Genomic DNA, 19,855 nt, shown 5'->3' on the forward strand with positions numbered 1-19,855 from the left:
ACCAGGCTGTTTTTCCAAGGCTCTTTTATTGGCTTCCAAAGTCCATCTTAATTCCTAAAGCTTTCAGATGATAGCCAGAGTCTGTGCATGTCTCCCAAACGTGACATTCCAATCAAAGCCTTGTGAAGAGTTTCCAATTTTGTCCTATTATAAAGACAACAGATTCCTCTCAAATTTATGCAAACAACCATGTTGCCATAAAAATAACAATACTTACTCATTCAGAGTCTCCAAATTTCTGGAGGCATCAGGTAGGGAGAAAAATATAAATGTTTCAATACCTCTTACTAAGGTATAATTTACCAAACTGCTCTAAGAGGAAAAACAAGTTCAATCCACTTATTTCTTAGGTTTCTACAAACCTTCACCCAGTTTAAAGGCATGATTCAAAAATTCCCTCTTTGAAACCTGTATCCTAAAATAAGCCAGAGTTTACGCCATGGATCTTCCCAGAGATGAAGCATACTTGCAAAAGCATCAGAGTAAATGATCACCTGTCAATGACAAGACTTAAAATGACATGGTCACAGATCTGATTATAATGCAATTGACAAAACACTTTGCTTTTCTGTAACATATAACATTTTCAGGTAACAATTAAAATTACAAATGAAAATACATCGTGACTCTGTAGATAGACTCTTGGACATTTTTATACTTTTTGACCAACATGAAGTATTATAGATACGTGGTTAAAGTATCGGTTAACAGACAAGGAATAATTCAGAGGTTAAGAGGTTTCCGCCCTTCCAGAACAGGATCATTGCTATTCTCTATGACAAATTTGACTTTTGGGCATTTAATGTGCACAGGAGATGTTTTCACAAGTAGGGTACATACGAAAAAAAAAAGGACATGAAGTCCTTTTTGTTCTTTGGGACAGTCTTGCATCCCCACGTGAACCTTTCTTGATGCTTTTTCCTCGGCCCCATCACATCTGTTCTTAAGCTTTCCTCTCCACTTTCACTAAACTTCTCCCTACAAGGAGACCACAAAAGCGATGACACTGCAGTATCTGAGCTCAGTCAATGTTAAGTAGGTGTTGAAAACTGAAGAGACAGTATCTTGATTCAGAAAGGAAAAACTCTCTGTCAGATTTTCGAGCTCCATTTTCAAATTACCTGGACAGGGAATCAGATGGTCTCAACTTGGGTGGATGTTTAGATTAAATAAACTTGCCCATGGTTTCAAGAGAAGGAGAAGCTGGGAGCTGGAAAAACACTTCAAAGAGGTATTTGAATGAATAAATGAATGAATGAACACAGCTTTATCCATCTAAAAGGCCATAGTCTTCAGCACTTATACTTTCAAATAGGAAAAAATGAAACTATTCTAGCCATTCTGCTCCTAGGGGTAAAGAAAGCAGACAGGCAGAATTCACAAATATAAATATAATAATTAAGAAATAATAAAATGAAAACATAACTTTTATTTTGAAAAAAGAGGTTGGTTTTTGAACACTTGTTTAAATAAATTATGTTTCTAAGTGAATTATTCATGTGGATAAAAAGAAAGGAAATGAAATCAACATAATAGGAAGGAATGACATATTTAAAAGGACGTCAAAAAGAAAGACGATTACACACAATTGACATCAATAAATCTGAATGTCACCAAATCTGTGACGAACTTCGGGGCCTCTCCAGACTGTGTGATGTGCACCCTTGGCTGTTGTTCGCACTCTGCACACCTTCCCTAGAACAAGCCCTGCCTGGGAGTGTAAGCTGCTCCTGAGTCCTATGAGTCCTTTCAGCCAAGCAGCCAACGTGAGGGTTGTCTAGAGACGACTGAAGCACAACCCAATACACACACACACCCCTCTGTACATTTGTGAAATTACACTCATTAAGTAAATTATAGGCAGCAAACAGGAGAGCCAAAGAGTTAAAGATGTTTGCCACACATATGACCAAGAAAGTGTATAATATACAAGGAATTCCTACAAATCAATCATAAAAATGAAGAAAAACCAATACAAAAGTGGACAAGAGATTTGAACAGGTGCTTCAAAATAGGGACTATCCAAAGTGCTAATAAACAGACGAAAAGATGTTTGACATCATTAGTCATCAGAGAACTGGAAAATCCCAAGGAGACACCACTACACACCCACTGGGACGGCAAAAATTAAACAAGACAAAACAAAATCATGGGCGGCCGGTTATCTCAGTTGGTTAGAGCGTGGTGTTCTTAACAACAAGGTTGCCGGTTCGATCCCCACATGGTCCACTGTGAGCTGCGCCCTCCACAACTAGATTGAAACAACTACTTGACTTGGAACTGATGGGTCCTGGAAAAACACACTTAAATAAAAGATTTTTAAAAATTGTACAGTGACAACAGCAAGAAGGAAGGAAAACGTGGGGCAACCAGGACGCTTATTATTTGGGGAGGGGTGTAAATTGCTCCGAGCACTCTGGAAAGCGTTTTGGAAGTACGCACTAAGGGTGGAAGTATGTGTACCTTGTGAACCAGTGATCCCACTCCTGGCTACATAGCCAGCATAAGTGGGTACATATGTTGACCAAAAGACATGTACAAGGAATTCCATAGCATAACAGGAAAACCTTCCCCATGCTCGCCATCATGGGAACAGTAAGCGAGTTGTGGTGTGTTCAAACTGTGGAATCCTAGGTAACTGTGATGATGAACAAGCAACAAAATGGAGAAAACTACAAATATGGAGTGAAAAAAGCAAAGGGACACAGAGCACATGCTGTGCGATTGCATCTGTGTCAACTTCAAAAGCAGGCAAACCTAGAGTATGGTTGTAGAAAACAGTAGAGGCTTATCTTTGGGGCAGAGGTAGTATTTCAGGCCTGGGGGAAGGTAGGAAGGTATGTGAGACTTCAAGGTCTTGGTAAAGTTCAATTTTTTCTTTTTTTTTTTATCAAGATGGTTGTTACAAACATGCATTCATTCTGTCAAAAATTTGTCAGAATGACAAATTTGTGCTGTATATTCATGAATTAATGTGCATGTATGAATTAATGTACATTTCTTTATGCACAGTATGAGTCAATAAAACATTTACCGAAGAGATAATACATCGGTTGCCAAGTAACTAAATGGATTCCACAGTCCACTAATGCATTGCAGCCACTTTGATGTCACTGCAGGGGATGACCCACATCAGGGACCGTGGAGGACACTAGGAATGTGCACGTGTTTAGACAGAAAAAAAATAAAAAGCCCCTGGGCTAAAGCAAAAGGATGGTGACCTTTCACTGTTACTCAGTTGTGTTTGGATGCCTTTCGTGACGGCCAGCTCGGAGGAGTGGAGAGCAAAGAGGGGGCTGCCTCGACCTTCCTCCAGATCCCCATCTTGAGCAGTTGGAAGAAGCAATCCCTCCGTGGCCTTACTTCAAAGCCATGACTTTGAAGAAGAAAGTCTCCCGCTCCTGAGCCTCATTCTTAGATGGGGGAGGAAGACAGGAAGAAATAAGCCCACTTTTAAAGAAGCCGTGATAACTGCAGACTCCTGTGAGCTCTTTGCCAGAAAGGACTTGACCTACTGATTTTATTTACATTTTTTCACATGTATTAATATTTTATCTGATACATATGAAGCTCCCAATGAACACTTGTTGAAGGAAAGAAGGACAGAATGCCCGAATAAATGAATAAGAGAATGAATGAATGAATAAATGAATGAGTGAATAAAAGAAACTAGTCTGAATAGAACTGACTTAGGAAGTATCATAAAACAGTGATCAATGATTGAGCACTATTGCAAGTGCTGAGATCTCAGTTCAAATTCTTACTCCGTGTGTGACGTAAGTCCCTCCAGGTGTAAAGGGCAGTGCGTACCTGGCACACAGGCTACCTTTATGTAGATTTTCTGATTTTTCACGCCCAGCAGTACTCTCAGTTCTTAAAATACATCATGTTATGTAATCCTTAAAATGTCCCGCCTAAGTTAGACACTGATAACCACACTTCCCAGACATGTTAACAAGATCAGGCAGGTAAAGAAATTTACCCCAAATTAAATAGTATTGGCTGAACTAGAATTCAAACTTTAAAAAGTTTAGCTTCAAAAGCCTGCAATAGTTTAGTGGTTACCAGAGAGTAAGGGGGGTGGGGGGTGGGGGGTGGGAGATGATGGTAAGGGGGACCGAATATATGGTGATGGAAGGAGAACTGACTCTGGGTGATGAACACACAATGGGATTTATAGATGATGTAATACAGAATTGTACACCTGAAATCTATGTAATTTTACTAACAATTGTCACCCCAATAAATTTAATAAAATAAAATTTAAAAAAGAAAAAAAAAAAAAAAAAGCCTGCATGGTCACCTGGTATTTGATTGGAAATGCCAACTGATTCGGGTTTCATTTCTTTATACACATGTGATCTAGCAAAACGGTATTTGTTCTTTCAACCAGACCATGCTGAGAGTTCTGAATACTTTTGGCTGAGAAGATTTCAGCTCCTTGGATCATATCCATTGCAGTGTAATAGAAATCATTAAGCATAGATTTCCTGTTTTGCTGATCTTGCTTTCGGTTTCCCATCTGAGTGAAAAAAACAGAAGTCATCTGTGTTTCTATTCAGAGCAGAATCCTACTAGCACAGCAACGATGAACCCTAACTGAATGCTTACAGGTTTCCAGGAACTGTTCTCAGTGATTCACATCAATTAGAAAATCCCAGGTGATATCTGGTCTTATAGATGAGGAAATGCAGATCCCAGGAAATAAAAACTTCCCAAACTCCTGCAACTAGTAAGTGATGAACTCAGTTTGGGACTCCAGAAGTTGAACCACTCACACTATCCCAAATTTCTCCAAGTCTCATGAAAACGTAAGACCACATGCTGAAACACAAATCTGATTAAAGAAGACGACAGGAAAGAAAATTTCAGTACAAGATTCAGTGATGCTTTCTAAGAAAACTGTAAAAATAAACAAATAGCAAGCCACAGTAATTCTTGCCAGTTAAGAAGCATCTTAGCAAAGCATCTGGTTTTCCTAGTGTCGGTTGCAAAGTATATAGAAATGCAGGCAGATATAAATGTCTAAATCTTAACACTGCGAAAATGGCTGAGTTGAGATGAACAACTCAGGAAGGAATAAGGCACACATATCTTTAGTACCTCTGCATTGTGACTGTGATCTGAAGAGGACCTGAGGCTATGGGATTCTGCTGTCATTCTCTACTGGTAGGTCATGCTTTTCAATATTGGCTTTCACAGCAATCTTGCCCCAAAGGACCACTGTGTGAAAGGTGACAGGTAGAAGCTGCTAGGCGTTATGTCATGCATGAGTAATATGACCATTAAAGAGGTAGTTCTCCATCTAGTTCTATCACTGTGTGCTAGACAGAGATACAAACAGAAACCCGTATCTTGGTGTACGCCCGGTTAGAAAGCCAATAAACAGGCGAGCAGCGAGGCAGAGAAACGCAGCGGCTGCCTTGTAGCTGAGCCCTCGGTCTTGGCCCGGCTCCAACTTTCATTTTCATGAAGAGAATAACTGAAACTTAAACTCAGCTGAGGCTTAGTCAAAGGAGGTGTGTCTGTTGCCCTGTGTGACAGATTGCTCAGGCACATATAAAGCGAGTCCCCGAGCTGAGGGGCAGTCATAGGCACCTGGCACCATGTGGCTCCTCGTGCCCCTGGCTTTCGCTGGAAAGGTGCTGAGCACCTGCAGGAAGCAGCTGAGCTCTCTGTGGGGCAGCCTGGTCCCCCTGCTCCTCTGGCTCAGGGCAACACTGTGGCTGGCAGGGCCTGATGGGGCACAGACGCTGAAGGAAAGGGAAGAGCCCGAGAGGACCAGAAACGAAGAGGAGGGCAGCGAGGATCAGCCCCCCATCCCCACCAGCGTCAACTACCACTTCACCCGCCAGTGCAACTACAAGTGTGGCTTCTGCTTCCACACGGCCAAGACGTCCTTCGTGCTGCCCCTCGAGGAGGCCAAAAAGGGACTGCTGATGCTCAAGGATGCCGGTGAGTCCCCAGTCCTATAAGAGACCAGCTGATCAGCCGCAGGCTGAGGGGACAGGGCTCTGGGGGCACGCGCAGGCTGGAGAGTTTCTCCAGAACTTGAGGCATTTCCCATCACCAGGTGAGGGTGCCCTCTGGGAAGAGAAGGTTAGGTGAGTTTGGGGACGGGTACCTACGACTCCCCAAACCCCAGAGCTGGCTGTGGGTGGGTGAGTGGAGCAAACCCACACCTGCCCCTTCTGCCTGGCTCCCAGTCTGCCCAGAATTCTGACGAGGCAGGTGGGCAGGAGTCTGTCCAAAGTTCTGATGGACCAGAGTTTTCGAGGAATGGTTAACGAGGAAAGTTGAAAAACACTTGGACTTAAGACATGCAGTCCTTGAGTCTTGCATTTTGGAATGTGTATGGGCTCTTAATATGGAATGTTAAAGAAACTCTGTATAACTCAGACGATGCAGTGACATTGCTCTTAGGAGTTGTTCACTGAACTTACCACTAGTAACACGGAGGCACCTCAGACATAACGCATTATGTCCAACTCAAAGGCAGTATCTCACACTCCAACTCTGCCCTTCCTCCTGTCTTTCTTTGCCAGAGAACCTCCTCAGCTAGCAATCTCAGCAATATCACCCATTCTCCCCTCCACAACTGGCTTAACATTTTACAGAAGTATAACATGCATGCACAAAGCTACCCACATCTTGAGGTCACGTTTGGGTGAATTTCACAAAGTGACCACATCCTAATAAATAGCCGCAGTTCCAGGAAGAAGATATCACAGTGCCCAAAGAGCGTGCTTCCTTCCAGCTACGCCCTTCCCCGCCCCCCAAGAGTTACCACTAGCTTGTAACACACAGACGGGTTTTGCCCGATTTTGTACTTTATGTCCTAAAATCACACAGTTTGCGTGTGATTGGCTCTGACTTATTTTCTCCCTGTTATGCTTGCTCAGTCCTCCACAGCTGATCCAGGTGCAGACGCGCCTCGCCATTCCAAGTTCCCAGGGGGGTCTCTCTGAGGGCCTCCCACTTCTCACCAGGACTGCTGCATTTCATGTCCTCGTCTCTGCTAAAATATGTTTTGATGCTTTAACTGCCCCACTTAACTCTCTTGCGTGGCTTCACACCCCACACTTACGAGCACTGACTTGGCAAGCTCAGCATTACCACCAGCGCCCCCCACCCCAAGGCCTTCTGCCCCCTGTGTGGTGGCCACATCGCATTACACCCACTCACCCCAACACCTGCATCATCAAGCTTGGAATCATCTGTTCTCTCTTCCTGGAATGCGGTCCCCCCAATCTCTGATAATGATGTGGCCACTAGTGCAGAGAGCATCTAATAAGACTCAGTGAACTGAGTGGAACTGAATCAAATTCAAAACGAACTCCCATGTGACACTATCACTGTATAAAAATCTGAATTTCAAAATATTCCAGGTCTTCTAGTTAATAATGGTACGTGTATCTCCATTCCCTCTACTCTTTCCTCCACTCCACCAAAATTACAGGAAAATCATGGAAAGAAGGGAAATCAACCTGTAAGAAATGACCATCGTTTCTGTAACTGACCAGGGGCACCTGGGTGGCTTCAGCACATGTCTGCTGGGGGAATGGCTGCTAGAGGCTCTCCAGCCTGCCCTGTGGAACGCAGGAAGTTTCAGCAATGGGAGCCAGGCCGTGAGTGAGAAGTAAGGTGTGAGGCCGGAGAAGGCAGATCCACTGATCTCCCCACCTTGGTCAGGCGAGGCCTGTGATAGAATTTCCAGAAAGAGAAAAACATTAAATTTGAGAAGAGGTGGGAACTGCATCAGAGAAATCCCCAAAACAAAAAGGGCTGTGTTTTTAGATTGGGGTCTTCAGATTGCTCCCAACAGTGGATAGGGACAGATTCCACTAAGGCACATCATCTGACATTTCAGAATACTAGAAAGAAAGCTTCTGGAAGCGAAAAAGCCATACACTTAAAAAGGATTATTTATGAGAGTGTTATCAGACTTCCCAACAAGAATATTAAAACCTAGGAGACAATAGGCAAGCCCCTAAAAATGAGAGTGCAAAGTGATTTCACCCAGAACATTGTATGTGGCCAAACAACTGATAACAAATCTATTTGAAAACATACAATCCCTCACTTTAATTCACAGTTTACATTTTTTCAACAAACGCCAAAAAGAATTTTCCAAAATAAGGGAGTAAACCAACGGAAAGGAGGTCCAGTATTCCAGGACAAGAGGCATCCAGGGCACGCAAAGGGGAAAGAAAAGTCCCAAATCCATGCAGAATGATGTCCCAGGGCTGAGTGGCCCAAGAATAACCATTTTGAATTGTTCTGGATAGAAGGGCTTTCATTTTTTCTTCATAAGTCTCAGGGTTGCCTCTTTGCACCCTTGGGTTTCTAAGCAAATCTGTCATCTGTGTAACTAATTCTCTATGTTACAGTGCATGTATTTTAAAATAGGGGGAAAAAACAACTTCAGGTGATGTTTTTACCCTGGGGGACCCTGGATGACATACACGGTATTCCCATAAAGTCAACAGGGGTTGACAGGGAACTGGGGTTAGAGAAGGCAAGGATACTGAGAAGTGTTATTTCATTTCTGTTACATAGAGAAAATAGGACTCTGGCCATTAAAATAATAATGGATGTTTGTGCAGTGGAAAACTAGCAGGAAACATGTCTGTGTCCCTTCTCCCAGGTATGGAGAAGATAAACTTTTCGGGCGGAGAGCCTTTCATCCACCAGCGGGGCGACTACCTGGGAAAGCTGGTGAAGTTCTGCAAAGAGGACCTGGCTCTGCCCAGCGTGAGCATTGTCAGCAATGGCAGCCTGATCCGGGAGCAGTGGTTCAAGAGTTACGGTACGCTGCACTGCGTCGCCGTGACACTGCGCTTGTCCTGCTAAGCTCCTTGTTGCGGTATTTCCTTCCATCCTGGACTTGGACCAGGCATGCGGGGCACCGGGCACCGGGAGGGAGGAAAACCAAACGCGCTTATTCTAATCTCTTTTCAAGCTGTGCTTGGAGTTAACGACATTTCAGCTGTGTAGGGCTCTCGGTAAACAAGCAAGGCCAGACAGATAACAGAAAACATGAATAAGCGTTACTCCTCTGCATGTTTCGGTGGGGTGAGAAGTAAGGGCTGAGGCTTAGTCACCTGGGGGGAACAAGAGCACAGCTTACAGCTGTGTAAGCCTTGACCTTATTGTTCATTTGCTATCATGTAATTTTTTTAAGTACATACAGAAATAACCATTTTTTGTTGGTTTGATAGGAAGTAAGCGATTGGACAACGGTTCTTCTCACTGTTTTTGGAACCTCTGGTTTCTGTAATTTGAGAGCAGGTTTAAGAATTGACTTTGTAGTCAATTCTGCATAGCCAAGAAACCTAGGAAAACTCAAACCTGGTCAGCTGCAAGAACCTGGCAATAAATAACTGGGTTGTAAAGAACACCTGTGCTAAGAGTCACTCTTAGTGACTCTTAGGAGGGAATTATAGGAGTCACAAGAAATGTAGAGGAGACGGCAATGTTACAGAAAGTGATGGGGGAGAGACCACAACAAAGATAAGTCTCACCAGCATTTTCTGGGCTCAACAACCCACTATCACAGCTCTTAATATGCTGTGTTACCGGGAGGGGCCGTGCATTTCCTGGGTCCTCCATCAAAGGCCCATGATCTTGGCTTCCTATGCATCTACCCAGTTGTGCTTGCCATATGGTCAGATCTCTATAAATATTTAGATGATGAATCAAATACATAAAAGATGTCAAGCAGAAGCCAAAGAGTGTGGCAAAAATATTACGGCTCTCCTACAGAGCGATTTTACTTACGTGATGAGAGAAGAAGTAAATCAGTAAATGCTCACAGATCCAAAGTAGCCACCTGTCTCAGAAATTACCTGATGTGATGCACCATTCATAAGAAACCTCATTTAAAGATATTGATAAATGCTCACACATATACACGTACAGAGTTTTAGAACGATCTAGTGTAACTGTCTCCATCATCTTATTATACATATTTTTTCAAGATTATTTTACACAAGAACCAATGCACATTTCAGTGAGGTTTGTGAGTAGGAAGAAAAACATTCATTTTTTAAAAAAATTAAAGTGTAGGTACAAGCAAATTATGTTTTATCATAAGGAGATATAAATAGCCAAGAGGGCTTGGTCCTTTGGTGGAAATGATTGAAGATGGTCGTTTTCCCTCAGGTGAATATTTGGACATTCTTGCCATCTCCTGCGACAGCTTTGATGAGCAGGTCAATGTTCTTATCGGCCGTGGTCAAGGAAAGATAAACCACGTGGAAAATCTCCAAAAACTGAGGAAGTGGTGTCGAGATTATAAAGTAGCCTTCAAGATAAATTCTGTCATCAATCGATTCAACGTGGAAGAGGACATGAAGGACCACATTAAAGCACTGAACCCCGTCCGCTGGAAGGTAAGTACACAGTGTTGCTCTTCTTGTAATTAGAAAAAACAAACAACAACCAAAAACATTCAGGAGAGAACCGCTTCCGTGAAGTGAAAACTGATAAGGGTCCAGAGAACTCTGAGGCTATGGCTCCAGCCAGCAAGCCGAGCTCTGGCTCCTTCTTTCTTCTGTTGAGCTTCAAATTACTCACATTCTCTTGGCCTCAGTTTCCTCTCCTGAAAACTGGAACTGATTCCCTTCTGGAATATTGTGAGGACAAAGGCCAGAAGATACATTAAGTGCTTGGGGGTGTTCTGAAGACCATGCCCACAGAAAGCCGAAACCATATTTATTTGTGAACTAGAATAAGGCTGGATTTCTTTCTAAAAACTCTTGGATTATTTATAAATGGCTATTTGTTTTTCATAAATTCTGTGAATACATTTTTCATGGAATTATTAAAAGATATTGAGGACAAGGCCATCCTCCAACTGTAGCAAAATTCATTCACCAAGATTCGTGCTTCAGGACTGGCCCCACTGTCAGCTACTAAAATGTCTGAAGTTCAAAGACATGCAAGCCAGTGCCCTATATAGCACCCACAAAGCCCCAATACTTGCACATAATTATAAATTAAAGTTTCCTACCCCTGGCTACTTTTCAGATTCAACTCTGGGAACTGTTTGAAAAACAGCTTCTTGGACCTTACTCCATACCCACCCTGGTGGGGGTTGAGAGTGGGGCAGACATTAGCGGGGGGTTTGCATGAATATATATCCTTGACATGCTGCCCTAATGATTGTTTCTATAGCTACCCAAAGTCTGTGCCTGGACAAAGAGTAGATGCAACTAAGGATAAGACGTAGAATTTAATCTAGTGAGCATTGCCCCATTCGCTCTGAAATTGCCTTTTCAAAATCCTGACGTTTTTAGAGGGAGAGGGTTAGTTGCAACCTGTTCGGAATGCAGTTTCCTCATCAGATCGTTAGTGTCCGCAGGCTGCAAATCGATGCAGATGTAACTTGATGCCCCTGGATCAGGTGCCTGTTCTTGTGTAATCACTCATGTGGTTCAGGAGCTGGTTTTCCCATCTGCCTCCTCCAGGGAGGCCCTGGGCTTGCAGCCTCCATCAGCCGTACTGGGAGGTAAAGGCCCTGTGGTGTTCGTCAGCCAGAGGATTTGCTGTCACCTGCTGGCTTGCTCAAGCAGCAGCAGATTGGGCTGTACCTGGCCCCCCTCCTCTGATCCCCCCCAACCCCCCCTCACACACACAAACACACTGCTCTCCTTCAACAGCATACACTTGGCTTTCTCCCGAGGGGCCCCCGCATTCTCACTGGTGGATTCTGAAGCCAAGGTCAGCAGGGAAACCGCCCACCTGTGTCATCACCTATCTGACACTCAAGTCAGCTTGGGATGCCAGTCTGTGTGGAGAGCTCCCCTCCCTGCCAGGGTTCTCTCCTCGTCCTGCGCCTGGACAGGGGTGGGTGCTGTGGGTGCAAAGGTCAGTGGGTTCCCTCCCAAGATGCTCGCAAGCTACCGACAGAGACAGCCTTGAAAGTAAATAGGAGAGTCACCCTGTGACCAGGGGCAGTGCAGGCAGATGTCACAGGATTGGGGAGTGCAGAAGGAGGGGTGACTGGACAGGGAACAGAGTAAGCAAAGAAGGCTAAATTGAGGGCATTAAAAGTCACTTCTGTGCTGGCTAGAATGTAATCAAATGCTACGTAGAATCCCCCCCTTACGTGAAAACCCTACATACCTGGTCCGGCACCAGCTCTGTCATTGATCAGCTGCCACCTACTGTTACTTTGAACAAGCCCCTGGGACCAAGTCTTCCTTGCCAGACAATGTATTTCTTATGATGGGATAACACATCACACACACACACACACACACACACACACATTGATTTACTTAAAAGAATGTTGAAAAAGACTATTAATGGCTTTGGAAGACTGTCCTTATATATATTAACTGAAAAACCAATATATTCTCGAGGCCTTAATAAGAATATATTAAAAAGCAGAGGAAATGACATTGTGAAATATTTATTTTTTGGTTTGGGATTTGAAATGATTTATTTATTTTATGGACGCTTTTGTATGGTCCATCATTCCTTCATGACACATCTGTTATTTCGTAATCTGAAAAACATAGATTGTAAGGCTAGATCAAATATAATCTAGACCAGTTTTTTAAACTTTGTATTTTATGAATGTTTGTACTCCCTACATTCCAGGGAGAGGTCTCATTTCTTCAGAGAGCACTGCCTTTCTAGAATGTTCCTTAGTTCAAGGAGTCTCGGTTCTTAAGAGATGAAGCTCGGGTCTGGAGAAAATGAGGTTTGGGGTAAAAAATGATAGAAAGCACCTTGCAAAGCAAATATTACGCTTGTTTTTCAGGTCTTCCAGTGTCTCCTAATTGAGGGCGAGAATTCTGGAGAAGATGCCCTGAGAGAAGCAGAACGATTCATCATTAGTGATGAAGAATTTGAAGGCTTCTTAGAGCGCCACAAAGAGGTTTCCTGTTTGGTGCCAGAGTCGAACCAGAAGGTTGTATACAGCAAACGCTGTTTTCTTCACACACCATTAGATTGATCCCAAAGAGCACAATCTCCTGCCAAGGGCTCCACAGTGCCAGTCGGAGGGTGCATGGTGGAGGACGGGACCTCAGGGCAGAGGTTCAGTGTCCGCCCTGCACCTCCCAGCTGGGGCTTTGCAGGAGCCCAAGGCAGTGCCCTACCCACCGGTGGGTAAAGTGGTACCGAGGAGAGCCGGTGTGAGGCTTGTGGTGCTCTCTCTTCATGTAATACATACATGGACAAAGGGGAAATTAGGTGCCTGGTGGACACAGCCACTGGGGATATTGAATAGTAAAGAACAAGGCTCCCCCACAGCTCAAGGAAATGGGGACAATGCCCTGGAGATTCCGCTGTCAGAGGAGCTTTCAGAGCCACATTGGACCCTGTCCCTGGCGGCCTGGGCCTGCGTGAATCTGTTGCAATCTGAATGGACACAAACATGCCCCTGGAGACGTGTTAGGTACGGATGGCTCACCTCGTGAGGGCCATGCCCACAGATGCTCAAGCAATTTAAGAAGCACTGAAGCCAGAATACACACACACACACACACACACACACACACACACACACACTTTGTAGGACAGAGCTGAGCGTGCATATTAAAAAATACACTTAAAACTCAATGTGTATTTAATCTCTCCTTTGCAGATGAAAGACTCCTACCTCATCCTGGATGAATACGTGAGTGTTTCTAATGAATTATAAAATTATCACTTAAAATTAATTCAGCCCAAGTTATAATGAGTGCAATCATTTAGTCCACACTTGTTCTTCTCAGCCAGCATTTCATATGTTGATTGTCACTCATTGGCCTGAATATGGTGGAGCCCTGACTTCACTGTGTCAAGTTCTGACCTTGGCACTTAGGCGGGTCCTAGCCTGACCTGGTCCCTGTGTTTGCACTAAACGCCAGATGATGGTTTCTCCTACGTGGCTGGGATCCATGGATGTCACATCAAAGCTGACATGACACAAAGCGGGGCCATCTTGGGCTAGGGGTTCTCTGGCGACAGGGCACCCAGGGCACTTTAAAGGGAAGTCATGTTACACTTTACATACCTTTAATACCTCAGATTCTGTCAACTAACGCTCGGATAATCTTGACTTTGGTGAGACGAGGTTCCTCCTCAAAAGCTGCGTACGTTACCCTTAACCCCACTGCCCTCCAGAGGAAAAGGAAAAGCTCCCCTTCTCAACACTGAAAAATACATCACTTCCTCCTTCCCTTCTCTCTTTTGTTTGCTTGTTTTTGTCTAGATTCATAAACCTCTAGCAAAGAGCAAATAATTCCATTCAAAGAGCTGTTTTTAAGAAATGAGCTCCAACAAGAACCATGGCTTCAGTATTTAAATTGAATGTGGTATTTTGAGAAATGCTTATTGTGACTTTTGGTATTTCATAATTTTAAGTTAGTTCAAGACACTTCACAGCCATTTCGGTTTTGTCACTATGAGCTTTCTTCTGGGGCATAAGGAGAAAGGTGACAATGCAAATGTTCAGTTGGTGGGTTCAAGGTAGAGAGGTGAATTCAAACAGAATTCATTTTGGGAAGCCAAATTATCATGATTGGCTGGAGGTTTTGACAAACCTTTCTCCACCAACTGTCTTCTTTCACACAGTTGGAACAAACACAGAGGTCCCACAATTTGCTTTTGGCAATTTAAGAACATGTTGATTCCACAAATACTACTGGCGCTCCTGCAAAATGCTCAGGGTCGATGGTAGGTCATAGACATGTGAAGACCTCGCTCCTGCCTATACGGTGGATGCTTAAGGATATAGACCAAGAGCCTTCGCTGGGCTTACAGAACTCTTCCCGATCTGGTGCCTCAGCCTCTGCATCTCCATTCTTATCCTTCTCTCTCCCTTCCTCTAAAGAAACTTTTTATTACTATTTACGCTTATATATTCATGCCTACACAGTTTTCCCTCCAGCAACACCAGCGACCTGCAGTTCCCTAAACACACCATGCTGTTCCCTGCAGCTTACCATTCCAAAGCATCATTTAGATGTCAACATTTTTTCAAAGTCTTTCCTGATGACTCCCCCCCACACACACACAATGGAGGGACACGGAGCACGTATGCAATTAATTGATGTAACGAGTTTATGGAGCTTAACGTGAGCTGGCTGAGTAGAGGTGGGGTCCAAGGAGGGCAGCATCCTCTGTCGAGAACCTGGCCCACAATTTTCAGTACACATGTGCTGAGATGATTGCAATCTCAGCCATCATTTTGGGTGAACCCTCATAATTGAGTTGTACAGGGTAAAGTGTATGGAAATGCCCTAATTTCTGTCATGAATTTCTATCTAGATGCGCTTCCTGAACTGTACAAATGGGCGGAAGGAACCTTCCAAGTCCATCCTGGATGTTGGAGTAGAAGCAGCTATAAAATTCAGTGGCTTTGATGAAAAGATGTTTCTGAAGCGAGGAGGAAAGTATGTGTGGAGCAAGGCAGACCTCAGGCTGGACTGGTAAGGCTGACAGCGGCCCGGCCTGCGGCCCATGTGGAACTCTCACTCAGACTCAGCGTACCGCCTCCACCGTCCACCGGGCTTCTTCGTGGCACTTCTCAGGGGCCCTAAAGCTAATTTTCTGTTGCACTTCACATCTTGATTCTCTGCGGTAACCGAACTCATAACTTGGATAATCGAATTCCATAGATGATGCAAAATCCATTAACTTTAGTTAATCAGTTTATTTTGGTGCTGGTCTTTTGAGCCTTGTTTAGTATGACCCCTGTATTTCCGCTTTGAAGTAATTTTTTCCAGTTTGTTCATATGATACTCAAATCTTTTCTGCTAAATACCGAAACGCCAATTTTCACATCTGGAAAAATTGCAAAATATCTGTCCCGAACATTTCTACTTGTAATGCTTTCCTTTTCTGCCCTTGTACGATTGCAATCCTTGACTTTCTCCCCAGAAGCTCAGAAATAGTCAACAGGTATTTCAAAGGATAAGAAACGATAATCTTATCAGTCTTCAGTCAGTACCCAGGAGGACAATCCAGGCATGGATGCTCAGGAGTGGCCCCTGGCCCACGCTGACTATTCCGAGAATGTTAGCTATCTCTCTCCCTCTCTTTTCTCTTCCAAGATTCTTAGCAAAACGAAGATACACTTTTCATTTCATGGTGAAGTCGACAAGTGGGTCAGTGCTTGGGCAGCTGTGTGAACCTCTATAGTCAAGCCACATGAGTCCGTGAAGCAGAAAGATGCGAGTTGATTTAAGTGGATGGCTGTCCCCATATCTCTGGACTACCATGAGCTGCTCCTGAAAAAGCACCGGACGCAGCCTGTAGGAAAAACTGTGTTAACGAGTGTAGAATGCACTGGGATTTTATGTACATAAAGCCGTGGCACAATATAACTTTTCTCAATTAACTCTTACTCACTTGAAATAAGGTATAACCTTATTTCCGATTAGGTCAGAAAGACAAGATCCAGTGCCTTTCTTTTCTAGCTCTAAGAAAGTGCTGGAGGAAAATTGTCACTTAGATTGGGTCAGGGAACAGAGTCCTCTCCTTCTGGAAATAATCACATGCAGTTTGTTTATGTAACCTAGATAGTATCTCATTGCCTCCAAAATAATAATTTCCTGTCATTGTTTCAAAAAAGCAAAATCATGGAAAATTTTTTGCCCAAGCAAGAAAACTTTTATCCAGGTGCCATTCCACTGTGCGTCACTAGGAGGCGTTTAAGGGTTGCCTGATTGCATTACACCACCAGGCAGAAACTCCATAATCCGTGTTCAAGACTCGATAGTTTTGAAAGGTTTGTTCTTTGTGATTATTTTCCTCAGAAGAGCTAGTCCTACTTCAAATTTTAGGTCACTATAAATCAACTAAAATGTGTTTTTGTCCCATTGAGTTGTCATGAATTTTCAAATTTATAGTTTTACTTTTTAAGAGAGAAATGAACTAGAAAGTTTTTATTTCCCCTATGGATTTTGATAGTGTCTAATCTATGATGATGCTAACATAATCAGGATAAACACAAAACAGGTTTTTTACTTAACACGAGTGTATTTTGCTGATTTTCATATTATTCAATAATAGTAAGTTCAAAAAGAAAGATCACATAATGTGAAATCACCAAAGATATTGCCTAGTATACAGCAGGTACTCAGTCAATAGTATTTGAAACGAAATCCAAATCAGAAGCCCAGGTCCTCTGAGTCAGAGTGAATTTTTCTCAAGCTGAGGGAAACTATATTTCTCTTTCCCCAAAGAGAAGTATAAAACAGAACAAAACAAACAAAAAAACAAGCTGCACTTAAGAAATAAGCTACAGTATTTTAAATACGTTATCTATTTCCTTTATATATTATCCAGTTCCTTTCATACTATCATCTCCCTTCCTTGTGCACTGTCAAGATTTGCAAAGCCTTAATGTTTAAAATATTCAAATGTTAATTTTTCTTCAAGGGGAGAAACAAAGACTTCTAGCATTGCCATAAAATTCAAATTTGGATTCTATAACATTTTGCTTTATTTTTTTCAGTTTTAAATGTGAGTCCTCAGTTTTATGAAATATGTTCCTTTTTTTAGGGAAAACGAAGGATGATTTCATAGAGGTAGCTCAATTTCAGTGTGAAGGGCGAATATTTTGTGGCACCTTTAATTATTGCTTAAGTCTACACTGTAACAACGTCATTGGAATTTTGTCTGAAGAAACATAGATGCATCAGATATGAGTAACAGCATATTGGGTTTAAAAGTATGAATCATCTCCGTTATTTAGTGATAAATGATATGAAAGTTACCTGTTTTCTTTTAAGCATAAAGATGAGTGAGATCATTTGACTGAACCATCGGAAATGTAGGCTCCTATCTATTCCTGTCTGGAGTTTGGAATCGAGTCGTTGGGTCGCTAGAGAGAATCATGATCCTAACAAAGTCGCAATAGGCCTCTATCAGGCAATAACCCATTGTGTGGGCTACCCCCTTGTTGAAAGGACTGTTCAATCAACTATGATTCGAGCAAGACAAATGAAGCTGTAAGATTTTAAGGCTTTGTCTTGAGTGTATATAGGAGGTCTGAATTTTGGGGGGAAAATCTGTATATATATTTTTCTGTATATGTGATGCTCTTAAGTATTGGTTTGATGGGTTGTCAGACATTATAATATATTAAAGTATGTTTTGCACACTGCCTTCTCTCTGTGTGGGTCAATGTGAATGTTTAAAGTAACTATGTGCTTTACAAATGGCCATTGCTAAAGGCAAGTACAATTTCACAATCAACATGGTTATCGTAATTAAGAAGCACATTTCAGACAACCCACTTGGCTACAAGGTGGAGTAAAGGCGAACCACTGGGAACATACTCTTGTTTTCTAAAATGAAAGCCAGCATCTTGGGGACCCAGCATCTAAGACCTGGTCATGCCAGAAGGAGTGAATTCCTGCAGACAGACAGATAGCAGGCGTAGCAAAAGCCTTCCACGTGAGTGGTCATAGCGCCACCCTTCCGAGTGTGACCTGGTCAGCTGTCCAAGGAGCCAGCATCAGGCATCAGAGTCCCGAGGAGAAGCTGATCTCACCCCAGTACCCTGTTTCCTAGCTCTCCTTTCAGCCCTAACCCCTCAGGGACAACCGGTGGGGGGGCCTGCATCTGTTCATCTAGTATATGAACAGCCTACATGTCCCCTGTCACCTACTGGCCTTCCTGTCCCTTTCCCCAGCAATCTGAGCCTAGGGCTCCAACTCCTGGCTCCAATGTTCACTTCATGGCCTCCAGACACCATGGTCTTCCTTAGACATGCAGGGCTCTCTGACACGCCCCCACACTTGACTTCTGGTTACAAGCACTCACTTTTTCAGGAAGGATGTGGCCTCACTATTTTCCCCATCCAATATGTGCCAACTCTGGGCTCCAGCCCCCAGGGCAGGGGTCAGATCCAGGGGTTTAAAGACAATGAGAGACTCCAGGGGCATCAGAATTCTCCATCATTGTGGCTGGAACCCTGACAGCCACATTTGGGGTGTTCAACTCAATGCTGTGCCCCTGGGGATGTATGTCCAGCCCAGCCAGGGACAAAGGGGGAAAATTACACCGAAAACCCACATGACAAATCCTACTCAAAGGACATTAACATCTGGAAAGATCACAAAGATTTCAGCAGTTTGTTCATGATTCTGAAAATAATACACATTTGGAGTGTAATTGAAAAACAGTACAGCAAAATGAAGAAAATAAAAAGTACCCATAATTGCATCACCCAGAGGTAACTGCCAATTTACTTCCTGTCTTTCCAGTCATGCACGTTTTAATAGAATTCAGTTCATACTCAATTTTATTTTCCACACACCTTCTGAAGGTTTTTAAAGACAATTAGTATCCTTATACTTTAATAAGAACAGCTAGGTCTTAACAATTCACAGTAAAACCATGTTTCCCCAAAAATAAGACCGGGTCTTGTATTAATTTTTGCTCCAAAAGACATATTGGGGCTTATGTTCAGGGGATGTCATCCTGAAAAATCATGCTAGGGCTTATTTTCCGGTTGGGTCTTATTTTCAGGGAAACACGGTAGATGAGAAGTGAGTCAATGGCACTTAAAAAATCAGTTAATTAAAAAAATTCAGTGGATTTGGTTTTTGGGTTGTTTATGTATTTGATTATGAAAGTGAGTGTATATTATGTTCTGGGAATTCACTTTAGCTAGAAAAAATACAATCCTGAAAACAAAGCTTCTCTGTGCAAGCTCATTCCTGGAGGATCTGGGAAACTGCCTCCAAGTAATTTATTTTTTCATCCAGGTCCATCTTGACTTGAGCCTGTCCCATCCTGCTCCCAATTCTTATGTGTGTTTTTTCTCCAAAGCAAGCCACGCTTCACCACCTGGATGCCCTACAGTTCACCTCCATTATTCTGACACTATGGACTTGGACATAGC

At 43.1% G+C, this 19,855-nt stretch overlaps 1 protein-coding gene across 1 annotated transcript; it reads left to right on the forward strand.

Moving 5' to 3' along the window:
* Nucleotides 1-5,525: 5,525 nt before the first annotated feature.
* Nucleotides 5,526-18,109, forward strand: RSAD2 (radical S-adenosyl methionine domain containing 2). The gene is made up of 6 exons (XM_019757619.2): nt 5,526-5,955; nt 8,648-8,809; nt 10,165-10,394; nt 12,773-12,922; nt 13,601-13,633; nt 15,268-18,109. The coding sequence occupies exons 1-6, from the start codon at nt 5,607-5,609 to the stop codon at nt 15,430-15,432; spliced, it is 1,089 nt and encodes a 362-aa protein (XP_019613178.1). The 5' UTR covers nt 5,526-5,606; the 3' UTR covers nt 15,433-18,109.
* The last annotated feature ends 1,746 nt before the right edge of the window (nt 18,110-19,855 follow it).

Source organism: Rhinolophus sinicus, linkage group LG05, assembly GCF_036562045.2.
Source record: "Rhinolophus sinicus isolate RSC01 linkage group LG05, ASM3656204v1, whole genome shotgun sequence".
In the NCBI taxonomy this organism is placed as follows: domain Eukaryota; kingdom Metazoa; phylum Chordata; class Mammalia; order Chiroptera; family Rhinolophidae; genus Rhinolophus; species Rhinolophus sinicus.